The 19,307-nt window shown below is 33.3% G+C and overlaps 1 protein-coding gene across 19 annotated transcripts in view; it reads left to right on the forward strand.

Annotated features, from left to right (window-relative positions):
- PPFIA2 (PTPRF interacting protein alpha 2) overlaps positions 1-19,307 on the forward strand; it is a 480,968-nt gene that overhangs the window by 289,892 nt on the left and 171,769 nt on the right. For 17 of the 19 annotated variants that reach the window (XM_058741898.1, XM_058741916.1, XM_058741900.1 and 14 more), the window contains one exon: positions 5,728-5,802. The exons of the other annotated variants lie outside the window; for them this stretch is intronic. In XM_058741898.1, the coding sequence (XP_058597881.1) occupies positions 5,728-5,802 (75 nt within the window). The remainder of the gene's footprint in view (positions 1-5,727; positions 5,803-19,307) is intronic. 19 annotated transcript variants of the gene reach the window in all.

Genomic DNA, 19,307 nt, shown 5'->3' on the forward strand with positions numbered 1-19,307 from the left:
TTTTTAATGCCACCGAATCTATGGCTTATCAAGTTACACTTTTATTGTGGTGCATTATGGTCCTAGTCCAGATGGCCATTTGAAATTTAATATTGTCATTCAGTCTCCCTCTCTCTCCTTCTCTTTCTCTCCTCCCAGCCCCTCTCTGAAATGCATGTCTATAGATCCCAACACAGAAGACCACTAACTGGAAATTCAACATATCTTGAAGTGTAAATTGGATGTATACTCTAACCTTTGGAGGTTTATATTAGAAGCATACATTTTATTCGATCTCTGATAACTTCTGAGTATATATTCTGAGTATATATTTTGAGGAATCTCTGAATATAACAGCATAAGGTATCAGTGGAGAAAACCTGCTTTAGGTCTTTTTAAAAAAGTGGCAGTAAGCTTCTTTTAGCTGTTACTCAAAAAACTTCGACTGACATAAATAAGCCAATATGATGATAATATCCTTTGGAGATTAATAAGGCTTATGACATGATTTTAATTTTGTGAAATGTTACAGAATTAACTTTTTAAAATTAATAAAGCTTTAGGATTTTGTAGAGTGGGAATTGGGGCACTTCAATTAGAAAGTACCTGATAAGTTCTGAGTATTAAAATCCAAATGAGAGATTATTACCCGGTTATATCTAGGTTTTAAGCATGCAGACACTTGTGCTCTAGTTAAAATTTATGTACATATATACTTTTATCACTGGTCTTTCAGATGGTCTTAGACCAGGGTATTATGTGAAGTATGTGCATAAGGATAACTATAATTCTACCTTCTAGATTGTTAAGAAGAAATTGTAGCTTATTTTTCATTTTATCCATGAGAGGAAAGTAGTTTATGAATAATTTTGAGTAAGATAGAAATTGATATTATATAAAGATCCTTGATAAATATAATATCACTACTATCAAGTATCAAATACTTAATATGTTTGATGTTTAAGTTCATATTCCCTTTATTATTAAAAAAATACATTGTTAAGAATTTGCAAGACTTCATATTTATGGAATGTCTATTATAAGTCAGACAGATATTTGACAAACAGAAATAGATAAGACATTGTCCTTACGACTGAGGAGTTCAAAGTTATTGCTAGAGATTCACGTGTCAATAACGGGTAATGTTAAGAAACAGTATGTACAATGCAATAGGGAGCCACAGGAAAAGTTGTGACTAATTCCACTTGAGAAAGTGATTTTAAAAAGTTCAAGAATGTCTTCACAGAGGGTGAAGACATTTGGACTTGAATATTAGAGAATGTGTAGGAGTTTTTTAAGCAGAGTAATGAAGATACTCTGAGCAACAGGATCAATATGTAAAATAACCCAGATGTATAAGAAGAGCACGGCCTATCCAGAGAAAATGTAATAGTTTTGAATGCCTTGAATGAAAGTGCTTGAGAATGTGTGATTGTAGAAGTTCCCTATATGCACTCCCACATCACTTGAGCAGTATCTTATGAAAGAATGCATGCAAGGCAGTAAACAGTATTCAGACCTGATGGCTGTGAGTACATTTAAGAAGAAAATAGTTGTTGCACAACTTAGACCAGACAAATAATCTACTATGTAGACATTCAGTGAGTTTAGCATAACTAAATGAAGCATTTTATACTATGGCGCTAGGAGCTGTAATAGTATGTACTAACTCACCAGAAGTTCCAGGGACATTGGTTAGTTCATAGGCAACTGAACTGATTATCAGCTAAGTATTGTTGAACAGTCTAAAGGAAAAGTGTTATGAGCTTGGATTCTGGAGTTGGACAGATATGGACAAGTGACTTCTCTAAACATCTGTTTTCCTCTTTTGAATGGAGAGCTAATAGTACTTAGCTTATAGAATTGCCATGAGGATTAAATGTGATCTGATGTGCAAAAAAACTCTTATATGGTACTTAGCATATGGCAAGTGCTCATTGAATGTTAATGAGTATTACTGTTAATGTGAATAAATTTCAGCACTTGATAAAACTTTCAAACTAAGTAAAGATGTTGGTGTTACTGTTGATCCACATGCTTGTTTTAAGTAACATCTTATTTAGTTATTGAAGGATTAATCTGTGCTTTCATGGACAGTTCCCCTAGGAATAGCTCACAGCTACTCAAGAGGCTAGGAAGGGTGGGGAAACAAATTACAACATTCTATAAGTACTATGGATACTATGTTATAATACAGAGAGATGATCAGAAGAAGATGCAATTAACCATTTCTTGAGGACAAGACACTACTGACTTTACAGGGTAAAGTTACACACGAAGAGCTAAACAAAGTAGAGAAAATTAAGCATAGCTATGGATGATTACAATTACTGGCAGTTGTCATTATTAATGTCCTTATTTATACATACACTGAGTTGTAAGTTTGAATTTTCCTTATTAGCGAAGACTGACCGTAACTTTGAATATCACTCTCCAATGTGTTAACCAATTTTGGAGGCTGGAGGAAATGATAAATATACATGTTTAAGTATCAGTAAAAATTCACAGTAAATATATATATGCACTCCATACATATTTCTGTGATCTAATATCATATTGCCAAAACTGGATTTGAACTTCTGGTCTAAGGAGAAAACATTTACAATGTTTTCTGTTATAGGACTGATAATTCCAAAATGAAACCCTGCCATACCTTACTTTTAATTTGGAATCTATGCCTCTTCCACCAAAGTTTCTTTTCATCCTGAAACACATTTGTTATTTTTAGGGAATTATTTTATTTTAAATTCTCAGGGATAGGATGTATGTAGCTTTGAAACATCCTTTGGGGAAAAAATCCTTTAGTTATTTTTTATACCCTTCTGAAGAAAATTGATATAGTAGATGAAACTATAAATAAAAAATTCTAGGTGTACATAAATATTTTAGAGGTTATACTATAGTTCTATAAATTAAAAAATTAACATGTATTAACTAAGAGACTGCAAACAATGGATTCGTTGAATGTGGTTAAATAGCAAAAAAAAATCAGAAAAGGTTATGTATAGAGCTAAGGATATCACCTGTGTACTTACATTTAGGAAAAAAAAGTTAAAATTATAATTTTTCATGGCATATCAATCATGTCTAGATAGTTCCACAGCACACCAAATCCAACAAGGAAAGTAAAGGTAATTATGTCATTCTGCTGGTGCTGTGCTTAGCAGAGCAGAGCAAAAAGCTAAAAGCTGGTCAGAGACAATATTTTTTTCACTACTAATGCAATTTAAGCTATATAGACAAGGTAAAATGTTGGGATTCTTTATGCCTTAGAAAAGTTGCTTTTTTGCATCCCACCTTTTTTCTTTGTTTGTCTTATTCAGTTTAGCAGAAATTAGTGCAATATGAATTAAATATAGAGAATAATTTATCCTAATAAAAACATGAATCGTACATTTATCTCATAATGTATTGATATTTACCGCCCCAATTTTTGGATTTACAACTAATTCAAAATAAATTCAGAAATTGTTTTTATTTTCTTGTAGAGACACCTTTAGATTCTTTACTTTGTGGGTAATATAATCTCAAGCTGTAGATACCATTCTAAATTTATTTGAGGGGTTATTCTATATTCAAGTTGTTTGATAAGCTTAATGATTTTTACCCTTTGAAGACTCACTATAATGAGAATAAAAATGTTTAACTTTTTGGTAAATAGGAATCATATTAGAACAATTTTTGTGATCATCAGTTTAGCAAAGAAAGTCAGGAAGATACTTAAACCTACAGGATAGCCTGGTTTCAGCCATTCTGTAAATGATTTGAAGAACTCTTTTAGAAACATTCCAGTGTATCAGTATATCTTAAAATAAGACACCTAGCCTCTTCACAGCAGTGTTAATGTGATAGTATCAATGTTGCTTATAGTGAGATCGTTAACTTACATTTTGACAATTTCATATTGCTCTTCTCATCAACTACGATTCTTAGAACTTTCTCACTCAGAACACCTGAATTTTATAGCTGGTATTTTAGGAAGTGGGTGTAAAACTTTATAATCAGCCCTGTTAAATATCAAGCACATCTACTAAGATTTTTGTTGATATCTGAATTCCACGCATCAGCAATCCTCCTTATTTTCAGCCTTCAGATATTTGCTTCTTTTACATCTATCCAGGCTGCTCATAAAAAAAAGTATTCCCCAAGTCAAATCATCAAAGACTTCCTTTCAAGTAGTTCTTGTTCAGTTATTAATCAGAATTATTAGTTTTATGCATTTTAATGAACAATTGGATATTTGTCAAACAGCATGGGTATGTGTCAGGCTATCTAGCACACCTAAATATCATGAAAGATCCTATGTAATTAATTATCTTTGATATCAAATATCAATTCATGTACATATTACTAATTTTCAGAGGATTTGAGCATAACTAAATATAATTCATATTAAGCTCCTCTCAGATAGTTATTCTTTCTAACTCAAGATACATTTCAGGAGTGAAGTGCACCCAGCCACCTGAATATGTATCAGTTATCATTATACAGCACAAAAATATAATTGATATTTTTTAAAATTTCTTGTTAGATTCTAGATTAATAGGATATTAGTGGGGGGTTTTTGTCTTACTAATTGAAAAGTAATGTTAAATTCAACTTTAATTATGTGAATTTCTAAAATATATTTAACCTATATTCTCACTTAAATCTTATCTTTTTAAAATAGGAAAATGTGATACACTAAAATATACTGTCAATGCATTAATAAAATTAGAGCTAATAAAAATATATATTAAAATACATATTAACTGCACAAATACTATAACATTCCCATGGAGCAAATTCTATGTTGCTCATATTCAGAAATTCACCATGAATTGCATCTTAAGTTGAAGAACTGTGTATTTTATTGATTGTTTTCTAAGGAAAATTAAGTCACTGTAGACATTAATTTTAATTCCAATTAAATTTGAATTAAATTAAATTAGATTAAATTCAGTTAAAATCCTTTCTCTGAATTCCTTAAATTTTTACATGATAATATATATTTTACATATATGTAATATAGAGCATATCTAAAGATCTGAACATATAATAACTAAAATAATTTTAGAAGTTCTAAGAAAGCAAGAATTAAAGACCACTTCTTTGAGTTTCATTTATTTATGAAACATTTGTAAATCATATTATTTCCAAATCATAAATATTTTCAAACTAAATGTGCAGAGTATTCGGTTCTATAAAATATGATGGCTTAACCTTTGGTATCTGGAAGCTAGTTAGGAATTCCAGAGTAATCAAATAGTTTTCAATCCCTCAGTAGCAATGTAGACCTCTAACTAATACAACATTATGAGCAATAGACAACCTTTTTTCAGATTCTGAGAATCTTTTATGAAGTTACTCATACCAAATGAAGCTCACATACTATTTTTTAAAAAGTAGAAAGAAAGATTTTGCCTATGTCTCATACTTAATCAGTGAGTCTTTTTCAGGAAAATTCATAATATATTTTTGAACTTTGCCTCCACTTACTGTGAGTCAGAATTAGGAATAAGCAGGTCTGTCTCTTTCCTGTTAGAAATTCTGTCATTGAGACTAAAATGACTTGCTTATAAGGAAATACCGTGATAGAGAGATGCTATAAGGTGACAATGTATTCATAGAATTTATGAGCACTTAGGGCTATAACTACGTTAAAAATTCGCCAAATATGACTGTCTCGGATAATGTTAATGATGGATTCAGCACAGTTTAACATGTATGGGATGTACATTACTGCACATATTTTGGTTTTTCTTCTAGGTAAGGGAGCGACTGAGGGTTTCTTTAGAAAGAGTCTCTGCACTGGAAGAAGAACTAGCTGCTGCTAATCAGGAGGTAACATACCAAACTTTCTCCTCTTTTGAGGTGTGATATCACTAGCATTATAGCCCTTGTGTTTCACATCACTTTGATTAAAACTGTCACAAAAAAGAAATTACATTCTGTATATGCCACTGAACAAGGTGTGTTGAAACCAGTTGCCAGAGTCATGTTCCCTGATATCTGGTGGTTCAGATCAGTCACTTAAAGATGAAAAGAAAATTATCAAGCTCTAGTGACAAAGTGGCTTAGAAAGACTGCAGTCAGAATGCCAGTCCTTTCAGAGAGTAAAACACAGCTCCAAAATTGGAAAGCATGTCAAATATCCGCTAAACGTAGAAAATGGCACAAATGAAGTTAAGTCCTTGGAGATATAAACATACTTCCCTTAAGGTTCTTACTCTTCTTATCTTCTAAAGCATCATGCCCGTGTTTAGTGGCACCATTAAATCCACTTCTCTTGCTCTCATTCATGACTAAGGTATTATAACCATCTCTGAGATTTAAAAAGTTGTGTTTTTTTTTCTTTAGAAAAATTGACTTATTTTGGTTTTTAGTATACAGATTAACTTGGGTCACTAGACCAGATAGATAGATAGATAGATAGATAGATAGATAGATAGATAGATATAGATATAGATAATTTATATATCTGTAAAAGAATATATTAAAATATATAAACAATAATGTGTATAGGCCACTAAAATCGACCCATCTCTTTCTCTGTCTGTAAGAGAGAGAATACTTGTAAGGCTACTTTTTCCTCCAGAAATGTATTCCAGTAAGGTAAATATTGGCATTGGCTAGTTGGACATACTAAAATAATTCTACAAAATATTCTTATTTTAAATAATTAAATATGTGGGCAGCTAATGTCATTAATTATAAGTATTATCAGGGCGTTCTTACTACAATAATATTTGCATTTACATTACACACACAAATACACGTTTTTAAGGCATGTTAAAAATTTCATCTAGTACAAATCACCTTGTTCTTTAAAATAAGCTAAACCAAAAAAAAAAAACAAGTTTAAAGTTTGCCTTTGTTCTGGGTTTAACAACTTAAACTTTAGAAAAAATGGACTTTTAATTGCAGAGACAATCAGTTCCATGTCAACTAAATGCTAGCTGTGTTAAAAACATAAATGGTGGCATAATAGTTAAAAAATAAATAGACAAAGCATTCAGTTCAGCTTAATAAACTGGATGGCTTCAAATAAATAAAAATAAATAAATAAATGAAACAAAGGGAAATAAGAGATTGGTACATCTTAGTCATCACAGAAGAAAAGAACCTCTGAGATCATGGATGATGACAAGAAGAACCCAGTCTTTTTATGAGAAAGGACAGGTTTTACCTATACAACAGGTATATGCATTCCTGGAACGTCCAGAAAGAAAATATTAAATGTTTGTTTATTTTGTGTTTTATCATTGTTAATTTTGATTTTCATGTATGTTTAAAAGTACATTTATTTTGGGTACATCCCTCAAAACATTTTATCAATAAGGGTAGAGAAACAAAAGCTTTGGCAACTACGAATATGAAAGCCTTGCTTACCATACAGTAATAAAGCCTCTGTCTGTTATAAACAAAGGTGAGGTGAGACCCCTTGGCCAAAGTATGTATGCTGTGATAAAAATATCCCTCAAGTTCAAGTAAGGCGCTGAAAATTAGCTCCAGAAATGGCAACTGAATAGTTCAATTAGATATAAAATGGGAGAACAACACTTGAGGGAACCAAAGCAGAGGAAAGACTTTTGCTGGTTGTCTTAAACATTTTAGCCTCAAATTTTTTTGTAGTCTCTTATAGGCAGCATGGTCCATTTGATTCTTATATGTAAATTAAATATATTTTAAATCATTAACATCATTCTACAATTACTGCCGTCCTTCTGAATGCTTTTTGTTTTGTTTTAAATAATTTGTATAAGAGGATAGTAATTGTGTGCTCATTATTAACTTCAATATGTTTTCTTTTTGTTGTTGATTTTTATTAACTTCCAGGTGGCTTAACCAGACTCCCTACTTAGGAAGCCACATATCCACAGATGGGGAAAGGGGTAGCAAAGTTATCTTAGTTTTCTAACAATAAATTGTTTATAAATAATTAATGATTTTAAGAGAGAGTACATGGGAAAAACCAACTTTTACTTCATAATGAAATTTATATTTCACTATGAAAATCAAAAATAGAAAGAGAGAGAGAAAAATCAGAAGACACCTGCAGTGTGAGTTCTTAGAACAGCAGTTGGTACATGAAATCTCTTATAAGTAAGGCGTCATGTATTGATGATAAGAAACATTTAGAAATCTGACAAAATAAGCTTAGAAAAAATGTATACTATTGGCAGCTTTAGAAAGGGGAACTAGGTAAAGTTTGATTATTAGAGGAAGTAACTGAAAATATTTTAGAAAACAAAGGACAATTTTTTATAGAAAAAAAGAAAACTATTTAAGAACACATTCGTAAGAACCAAACAAAAATATGTAACATAGCCAAAAACAACCAGGTACTAGAACAAAATTCTGCATATGGCTAAATTAGCAAAGCGTTGGGGAAAATTTCATTTGCTGCTTCAGATTTTAAATTAAAATTAAAAATACTTACAAGTGTCCCTTATAATTCAATCTGTGCATTTCTTGAGTTCATATAGCAAGCTTGACAAGTGAGGATACCACATTATCAGAATCTGATTTGTGAGTTTCTGGTAGTGATAATAACCATCCAGATAGCAAGGAATCTATCCAAACATTTTCCTGAATTGTTTCAGTTCCAAAATTCAGAAAGGAGAAATCAGAGAGCAGAGGTTAAGACTGCAAGTGATACCTTGAGATGTATATTATATATCTAGGTATCTAGATATATATATATATATATATAGATAGATAGATAGATAGATAGATAGATATAGATATAGATATAGATATATATATTGTAGAGTCTGAGAAAATGATAGAATGTAGTTTATTCTGTCATCATTATATTATACATATATATCAGCAGAATAATCCTGGAAGTTTGGAACTGCTATTATTTTACAGATGAACCTAGAGAGGTCTCCTAATATGCCATTCTCTCCTACTAGAAAATGTTGTTATCTCTGAATTTGTCTTAACTCTCTGTATTCAGGCAGTGCTAATCCCTCCATTTAACTGTGGCTACTCATTTACTCCCTTCTTTTTACATATACATTAAAACCACTATAGTTCAGGTCTTCATAAATTCTCACTTGGAATATTACTATAGATTTTTATTTATTCTTGTCTCCTATCCTTTTCTGCTATATAATTCTCCCAAGGTTAAACCTGCTAAGCAAAGCTCTAATCATAGTGACTATTTTTAATAACATATTCTAATGTGTAATATATACTTATATGTAATATATAGCATATTAGTGCATTAATAACATAACGATATACTGTATTATCATATGTTAATAATATAGGGATATATCAAGAATCTCTTCAATGGTCCTAACTTACAAATCTAGCTCTAACTCCCACCCCCTTACTGCCCTGACTGAGTCATTCTAAGGTCTTGTTAAAATATAGTATTCACTATTTTTGAAATCAGCCAACATTTTTCCTGCATCTTATGCTAATGTCTCTCTTGGAATGCTTCCACAACCCCAATTCACACACTGAAATCATATTTCCCCATTTAAACTCAAGTTCAGACATTACCTTTTTAATGAAATATTTTATGATTTCTTGCTAACAGTCATCACTCCTTAGTTTAAATTGCTAAAGCTCATTGCTGCAGCATTTATTATGACTGTTCAACAACTATTGGGGTTAATTATATATCTGTCTAAGCCTAAGTGGTTAGTTCCCTGATAAAGTGGACTGCATCTTGTTCATTTGTATTTATTGTATTCACCACAGTGATATGAACCTCATGATTAATATATATTTGTCAAATTTCATTGTATAGAATTTGTTCTAACCAGTGTTGTCACATTGTTCTTTTGCTGTTTCCTTAATACTCAAGTTTAAATAACCTTCATGCTCAAAAACCACAATGTATTGATTATATAGATTATATGAACAAGATGTCTTTCCAAATACAATTATTGAGTAACCACCAAGTGCAGAAAATTCCAAGTCTCTGACAGGAAGAATAGGAAAAAAATAAAATAAGTGAATCATAATGCAAATTTTCATGCAATTTTCCCTCAAGTGATGAAGACGAACATGTAAACATAAGTAAGATATAATGTCGTGCAAAACTAAATAAATGAAAAATATAGGCCCAAAAAGCAGAGAGAAGAGGGTATTTATCTGAACCAAAGGATCAGAGAAGGCTCACCCTTGAAGGAAAACTATGATTTGGCTTTAAAACAGGGGGAAAATGTTTCAGGCTGAGCAGAGCGTATGGAAAAAACAAAACAAAACCTGAAATTGGCCATTTCCAGAGTAAAGGATGATGTTGTGTTGGTAAGGATTTGGGTGTGAAAATATGTGGCAGTAGAAAGTGGGGTGGTGGGGAGGACTCAATTTCAAGAGGGCCCTAAATGCCATACACGAAGTGTAAAATTCATACGTTATGAGAATAAAGAAATGAAATGAGAAAGCATTGAAGGCTTTGTTTTATTTCTGTTTTGTTTTGTTTTGTTTTGTTTTGTTTTGGTAAAGTGAAAACCACTGAAAGTATGTTCCTTTTTTATTTTATTTTGTTTTTGTTTTTTTTTTTTGTAAAGTGTTAGGTTAGAGTGGAGTAGAGCTTGAAAGCTGACATGATTGGCATGGCTGGCTGATGTAATTATCTGCTATGTGATTTTGATCATGACATCTCAATTCAACAAACATTTAATGGGCATCTTCTGTTTCCCAGGCAATGAATTAAGTACTAGATATCAATATATTAATAAAACTCAGACATTGATAAATCAGTAGTTCTCTCAAATATGGGAAATAGACATGTTACAAAGAAGTTATAGTGGGAAGTTATTATTTATGAGGATGGAGTTTCAGTTTGAGAATATGAAAAAAGTTCTGAAGATGGATGGTGGTATAACAATGGCATAACAATGTAATCATACCTAATGTCACTAACCTCTACACTTAAAAATGGTTAAAATGGTAAATGGTACAGCTTACTACAATAAGAAATTAATTATAATACAATATGACTAATGTGAAAATGGGAGTAAGTACAAGGTTTTATAATATTACAAAACAGAGTAACCAGTTGTATGGGCACAAAAGAGGAAAAGCAGATGGTATTATAAAAGTTTTCCTAGAGAAATTTTGCCATTTGCAATAACATGGATGAATGTTGAGACATTACACTAAGTGAAACAAGTCAGACAAAGAAATACTGTAAGACCTTACTTATATATGTAGAATCTAAGAATGTTGAACTCACAGAAATAGAGTAGCTTGGTGATTGCCCAAGCTGGAGGGGTGGGAGAAATGGGAGAGGTTTGTCAAGGATACAAACTTTCTGTTATAAGGAATAAGATTAGGAGATCTGATGCATATACCATGGTGGCTGTAGTTAATGATACTGTATTGTATACAGCAAATTTTAAGATTTGCTCGAACAGGAGATGTTACATGTTTTCACCAGCAACAACTAAAAAGTGGTAATTATGTGAGATGATGGAGGTGATGTATTAACTAACCTTATTGTAGTAAACATTCCAAAATATGTACATATATCAAATTACTGTTTTGTATGCCTTAAACTTACACAATGTATTTATCAATCGTATCTCACTAAAGGTGGAAAAATATTTCAGAATCTTCCTAGAGAAAAAAAAAATTACCTAGAATTTGAAGGATGACTTTAAAGAGCTTACCAGATGGACTTGGAGGAAAAGAAGGGAAGCAGGCAGGAGGAGGGATGGGGACTAGGCTGCAGAAAATAGCAGATCTGGGTAGGGACGCCTGGAGCCTGGGCAACAGTGAGCCAATGAAGAGTCATTAAGGAGGGAAGGAATGTGATCACATTTTCAATTTTGCAGACCAGTGGGACCTCCAAAGATTAAAGGTAAAAAAATGTATATGATAGCCAAAGTACCATGTTTATAGTTCAGATTTTGAAAACTCACTATGATTTTTTGAAAGAAATAAGGGACTAGTGTCAGAAAATACTGAACTAGGGGCGCCTGGGTGGCGCAGTCGGTTAAGCGTCCGACTTCAGCCAGGTCACGATCTCGCGGTCTGTGAGTTCGAGCCCCGCGTCAGGCTCTGGGCTGATGGCTCGGAGCCTGGAGCCTGTTTCCGATTCTGTGTCTCCCTCTCTCTCTGCCCCTCCCCCGTTCATGCTCAGTCTCTCTCTGTCCCAAAAATAAATAAAAAAAAAAAAAAAAAAAAAAAAAGTTGAAAAAAAAATAGTTAAAAAAAAAAAAAAAAAAAAGAAAATACTGAACTGTGTAGAATGGAGGTATTACCAAATCTGGCATTTTTTATGTTCTTTTAGTAATGGAAAATAATATAAATTAAAGAATCAAGACAATATTGTAAATAAATATATATACATAATAAAAATTTGCTGTCATTTTATGCCTCTTTGAAATACTCCACTTAGGTAGATTGTATTGTTAACGTTGAATACATTTTCCAGGCCATTGTCCTACAAAAGTGAGTTCAGGTTATTTAGACACAGAAAATACAATAAAGCCTTTATTTCTTGCAGAGTATTTTTGTTACTGCTTAAAATTGGAAAACCACACACACACACACACACACACACACACACACACACACACCAAATGTACAATAAAGGGAAGTGCAAAGAAGAATAAATAGATTACTTCCTAACAATGTGTTCTCTTTTAGCAGAAGCCCATATACTCTTAAAATTATTTAATTAAATGAGACAAAATGGATTATTTAGAAGTTACAGTAAAAACTTAATTGACAGACTAATTCTCACTGAATGTACAGGTGTGCTTATTTTAAAAGCTTTTCTACATGGTTGCATTATACATAAAAAGAACTGGCACATTGAATTGTAGGCTGAACTATATAAATTTTTTTATATTGCTTTCATTCTGTGTTGTTTATTCCAAGCAGTGAATTTACCAACTTTCAATTAGAATTTTCTTAAGGAAATTAGCATTTCATTTCACTTCCTCTATAACCAGCCTTATCCTGGGAGTCTAATTTCCTAAGGAAAAATTAAAGAACTTTCATGGGTATATCAAGTATCATTTGCATTCAGAATATTGGATCAGAATGGTGAGAGGAGCTACTGGTAGCAAGTTCACGTTTGGGAAACTTGTAGGACCATGGACTGTGGCCATTGCTTTAAATACATTACATCATTAAGTCATCGAAATGATGTATTGGGTTTGGATAAGACCCAGTACTCTGTGGAATCCATGGAAATGAATGGAGACAGTGAATAGATACAGGTAAAGGGAGAACCTACCTTAAAAAGCAAACAAAAGTCTGGGAAGGAGCAATGAGAGATGTGAGACTCAATTGAGTCAAGAGTTAATGAAGCAAAAAGAAGGGCACCTGGGCGGTTCAGTCAGTTAAGCATTGGACTTTGGCTCACGTCATGATCTCACAGTTTGTGAGTTCAAGCCCCACCTCAGGCTCTGTGCTGACAGCTCAGAGCCTGGAACCTGCTTTCGATTCTATGTTTGCCTCTCTTTCTGTCCCTCCCCTGCTCACTCTCTGTCTCTCAAAAATAAGTAAATATTATTTTTTTAAGTGAAGCAAAAAGAAAAAGAGAAAGTGAAAAGAGAGTTTTAAGTGTAGAGATTGGAGATGGCCAACAGTGTCAAATGTCTTATGAAGACATAAAAGATTATGTTTAATATGGGGTGATTAGATTTACAATTAGGTTTCTGGAAATGTTTGCAAAGACAGTTTCAATAAAATATAATGGAAGGAGAATAGCTGTGATGGAAAGAATTTATGAGTCAATTATAAGCTTAGAAATGGAGATGATGAGTAATATTCTTCTGAGAAGTTTGGCAAAGGAGAGAGGAGGTTAAAAGCTGAAAAGGTAGGCAATATTGAGAAATAGTCTATTGAAAAAACTTTCAGCCAAGGAAAAAACAAAGGAGAAGCGATTTTTGATGGGCACCCACAATAGAGGATGGGCATGGTTTCAAGATCTATTGTAGGTAGTAGAACTCTTTCCTCTGAGAAATGGAGAAGGGAGAATGGAATATGTAGTGTAGAGATGAAGGAGGGGTTTGATTTGGAGGGAAAAGAAGGCATAGAGATTTTATCAGAAATATTTTTCCCAAGGAAATAAGGGTCCTCTGCTAAGGGAGGTGGGAACAGAGATACTTTTTATGAACTTAAATAAATTTAAAATAAGACAATGTAGAATATGGCAAGGAGCCAGTAGGACCAAACAATGAAGGGGCATCCGGGTGGCTCGGTTGGTTAACTATCTGACTCTTGATTTTGGCTCAGGTCATGACCTCACAGTTGATGAGATTGAACCTTGCCTTGGGCTCTGGCTGACAGCACAGAACCTGTGTGGGATTCTCTCTCTCTCTCAAAATAAATAAATAAACATATTTTTAAAAAAAGATTAAACAAGGAAAATCTCTCAGGGGAGATGCTCATTGAGTTCAATTATAAGTGAACTTATAATTGCTGGCTTCCACAACACTTACAAACTGAAACAACATGGATTCTACCATGATGTTTCCTTATGTAAATGTATCAAGGTTTGTTATACATCACAATTTGAAAGAAAGAAATAGGAATATGAAATTGAAGTTGTTTCAGATGACTTTGGCCACTTTGAATAAATCCAGAAGTGAAATGCTTTTCTAAAATTTGACAGGGGTAAAAATCAGGAAGCTTCTAAAATCCACGAGCAACTTAGCTATATTTACATAGTTGGAAAGAAATTTAGTAGCTGAACATGATCCAGAAAAATGTGGAAAGTGAGAGAGCTTTAGTAAAGAAATTTGCTTTGGGGGAACTGATAGCAATACTCATCTAAACTTATGTGATCATTTATTTGCAGACTTAATGAAATGACCAAGCCATTTTCCTCTTCAAATTAAAGCTGCCATTTCTGTGAGTGGAAGGCTCCAGATGTAGAAATAAGAGACCACTGCAAAAGTTCTTGAGTTATTTCAGATTCATAAAATTCATAATTATTCATCTTGATAGACTCTGCCAACTACTTGTTTTTTGGTTCTTTTCATTCTCTTTCCCAGTTCCATGAGATGAATGTCTATTACTGCCTTCATAAAAATGATTAATCTTACAACAACCTTCTAATTTCCTGCATGTTTACATATTCCAGATAGCCTAATCAGCTGACTAGCTTATTTTCACCATTAGTAAATGTATGAAACTATTTTCGTCATTAGTAAATTCAATGACCAATTTTGAATTAACATTCTCACAGAAAGTCAAATACAAGTTTTTCTGTGTTTTATTAGCATTTGAAGCAAGTCATTATCACTACACTTACCTGAAAATGCTATTTGTTTAATGACAGCAGTGTTTGCATAAAGTAATGACATCTTGCAGCCCCTAACTTCTATCCCTTGAAGACAAAGTAAAACTCTCCAATGTGACATTTTTAGCTTGCCTGCAAACTATTATGACTTTCTGATAGACTCACTTATTGGAAACCTATAATTCCTGTTGGAGTTGTATCATTTTGGGTTAGAAAATTGGGTAGTTCTTAATTGATTTTATTTCATTGAAGAGTTTAATAATAGTTGAATGATGTCCTTTTTTTGCTTTACTTTGGTAAACTCAAAGCTTCAGCATTGTCAAACCAACTGTTATTCACAAAGGCCTACAGTTGCTTATTATACTTCTAGATTATCCTTCATGATGATACTGTATTGTAAAGATAAGTGTAGATACTGTAAATTGCTCACGTTATTATCATCAGTAGGAAATGTCTTCTTTGCTGTTGATAATTGTACTGTTCCAACACAAAGAATCTTTCCCCCCAAAAAAGGAAGTCAAGATGTCTTATGACAACATATGTTAAAACGCAACAATGAAAAGAGCTAAAGAAATTGCTGTTTGCTACTCCCACTGTTTTTACTATTTCCAGAACCTGTGTGAAGCAATTGTTTAAAATATAGGTTAAAGTTGTCTCCTGTTGTGTATGAAACATTTGAAGTCTGTTTGCCAATTTTTTTTTACTCTTTTTCCCATTTTGGTTAGAATCTTTTCCCTGATGAAAGCATAGGATTTGTTTTTCTAAGATAGCAGGAATGACTTTTTTATCTTTGCATATGGAGATTATGAACTGTTTTTTTTAATCTTTTAACAGCAAGATCATGCTTGATATTAATACTTTGATCATAAGCATCATAAATTGACCCATTTTATATTACCCATATGTTTACTAAAGCATTCTTATTAATTTTAAAGCTGACAAATTTGAAAAAGATTACTTCTCTTTTAAAAAATATAAAAGGAGGGGCGCCTGGGTGGCGCAGTCGGTTAAGCCTCCGACTTCAGCCAGGTCACGATCTTGCGGTCCATGAGTTCGAGCCCCGCGTCAGGCTCTGGGCTGATGGCTCGGAGCCTGGAGCCTGTTTCCGATTCTGTGTCTCCCTCTCTCTCTGCCCCTCCCCCGTTCATGCTTTGTCTCTCTCTGTCCCAAAAATGAATAAAAAAAAAAAATATATATATAAAAGGAATACTGAAATTTAGTGGGCGACAAGGTAGAGGAAAAAAAAAAGATTCCAGTTGAGTCGTAGAATATCACGTTCTAATTTTGTAACTGCTAGCAAATTATTTACTCTCTCTGCAGCTCAGTTTTCTTATCTGTGAAATAGAATACTAATAAATTTGGGATCAGCCTATCTTTCTTTTTTTTTTTTTTCAATATATGAAATTTATTGTCAAATTGGTTTCCATACAACACCCAGTGCTCATCCCAAAAGGTGCCCTCCTCAATACCCACCACCCACCCTCCCCTCCCTCCCACCCCCCCATCAACCCTCAGTTTGTTCTCAGTTTTTAAGAGTCTCTTATGCTTTGGCTCTCTCCCACTCTAACCTCTTTTTTTTTTTCCTTCCCCTCCTCCATGGGTTTCTGTTAACTTTCTCAGGATCCACATAAGAGTGAAAACATATGGTATCTATCTTTCTCTGTATGGCTTATTTCACTTAGCATAACACTCTCCAGTTCCATCCACGTTGCCACAAAGGGCCATATTTCGTTCTTTCTCATTGCCATGTAGTACTCCATTGTGTATATAAACCACAATTTCTTTATCCATTCATCAGTTGATGGACATTTAGGCTCTTTCCATAATTTGGCTATTGTTGAGAGTGCTGCTATAAATATTGGGGTACAAGTGCCCCTATGCATCAGTACTCCTGTATCCCTTGGGTAAATTCCTAGCAGTGCTATTGCTGGGTCATAGGGTAGGTCTATTTTTAATTTTATGAGGAACCTCCACACTGCTTTCCAGAGTGTCAGCCTATCTTTCAAAGAAGGCATGATACTTGGATGAGATTATATACAAGGGAGTACTTGGTAAACTTGAAGTGCTAAACTTGTTTTGCTATTACAAGGCTCAAAAGGCCAATATCAGCTACTTATTAGTTGAGAAGATGAAAAATAGTTTCTGCTGACAATTTCAACTTTATGGTAAACAAAATAACAGTATTTTCTTTTATGCCCAGGACTAAATCTCCTTTTCTTGGATGAATAAACATTTATTCATAAGATGATTGTGTAGCACAACATGCATTTTATAAATTACTTTGCAATTCACTTATTTATGCAGTTGGTAAAAATAACAGCAGTCTACAGTTTTTTGAGAGACGATTGTGTGCCTGCTGAGCACTATATATCTACCCAAACACATGCATACAGTTTTAAGTTAATCATCCCAATTAATTTATGAGAGAAGTAGAAATATTACTAGCATTTTGCAAATGAGGAAATTGAGACTTAGAGAAATTAATAGAATTATTTTGAGAGTTATCACTAGTCAGTAAGAATCCAGAGCCAGGATATCTGACTCAAAATTGGAGTGTTTAACAGTAGCCACTAGGCTGCATGGCCTTTCTCTTAATAACAAAATGTCTTTATGTATGAAAACTGTATTTTTAAATAAACAGTTTGCCTTCTACCAGTAACTAAATTCATCGTGACATCCTCATATTTGTTATATTCTTATGGATGAGTTCAAGATTCATAGTTTCATTATATTGACAGGGATAAAAATAGGTGTTAACTAAATTGATAAAACATACATTAAATCAACTAATTAGTCAATTTTTAAACTGTTGAATATTGGATTGAAATTAAACAATTAACTCTATAGAAAAGATTTAAACATCTAGATATTTGCAGTTTGGAAAAATAAGATTACTGGATTTTAAACTTTGCATCTAAGTGTTTTTTCTTGGTATAGACTTCAGTGTCAGTGACTCTGACTAGTGCCCTGAAGTAAATAGCATGGCAATGTTGTGTTGGCCCCTATGTTTTCAATGTAGAAAATGTGAGATCTCAGATTATATTGAAGAAGATCAGAGTTTTTATAGCACTTCTTTATTCTCATTTCATTTTCTTCAGGGAAAAACAAAACAAAAAAAAATTAGTGTTGAGAAATTTGGAAGTTTCAAGTAGGTGAACTTTTGAGACATTAAAAGGAAATGGATGGGGGTGCCTGGGTGGCTCAGTCGGTTAAGTGTCAGATTCTTGGTTTCAGCTGAGGTCATGATCTCATGGTTTCATGAGTTCAAGCCCCACATCAGTCTCCAAGCTGACAGTGCAGAGCCTGCTTGGGATTCTCTGTGTCTCTTTCTGCCCCTCACCCACTTGTACTGTCTCTGTCTCTCTCAAAAAAAAAAATAAATAAATAAAATTTTTTTTTCAAAGAAGGAAAGGAAATGGATGAACAAAAAGGATGCATGAATTGCTTTAATTTCTTTTTTTTTGTAATTAGTAATTTGACTGCTCATGATTATACTTTTTAAAAACTTAATAGCAGAAGACATCACAAATTTGATCAGCTAGTATTTATCATATGCTGTTTGTCTCTATTTGGGCTGCTGTAACATAACATTGGATATTTAAACAACAAACATCATTTCTCATAGTTCTGGGAGCTAAGGTGTCCAGAGTCAAGATGCTGGCAAATTTGGTGCCTGCTGAGAGCCCACTCCTGGTTCAAAGATGGCTGTCTTCTCACTGTGTACTCACATGGCTAAATGGGCAAGGGAGCCCTCTGGGTTCGCTTTTATTTATTTTTTAAAAATTGTTTTAAATGTTTAATTTTGAGAGAGAGAGACAGAATCTAAAGCAAGCTTTAGGCTCTGAGCTGTCAGCACACAGCCTGACACGGGCTTGAACTCATGAACCACAAGATCACGACCTGAGCCCAAATCGGACACTTAGCCAACTGAGAAACCCAGGTGCCCCTCTGAGTTCTCTTTTATAATGACACTAATCCCAATCATAAGGCTGAGCCCTAATGCACTTATCACTCTCAAAGGCCTCACCTCTTAATACCATCTCACAGGGGAATAGAGGACAGAGGGATTTCAGCATGTGAATTTTGAGGGGAAACAAATGTTTAGAACAGCACTAAGCCA

The sequence above is a fragment of the Neofelis nebulosa genome, chromosome 8 (genome assembly GCF_028018385.1).
Source record: "Neofelis nebulosa isolate mNeoNeb1 chromosome 8, mNeoNeb1.pri, whole genome shotgun sequence".
NCBI lineage: Eukaryota > Metazoa > Chordata > Mammalia > Carnivora > Felidae > Neofelis > Neofelis nebulosa.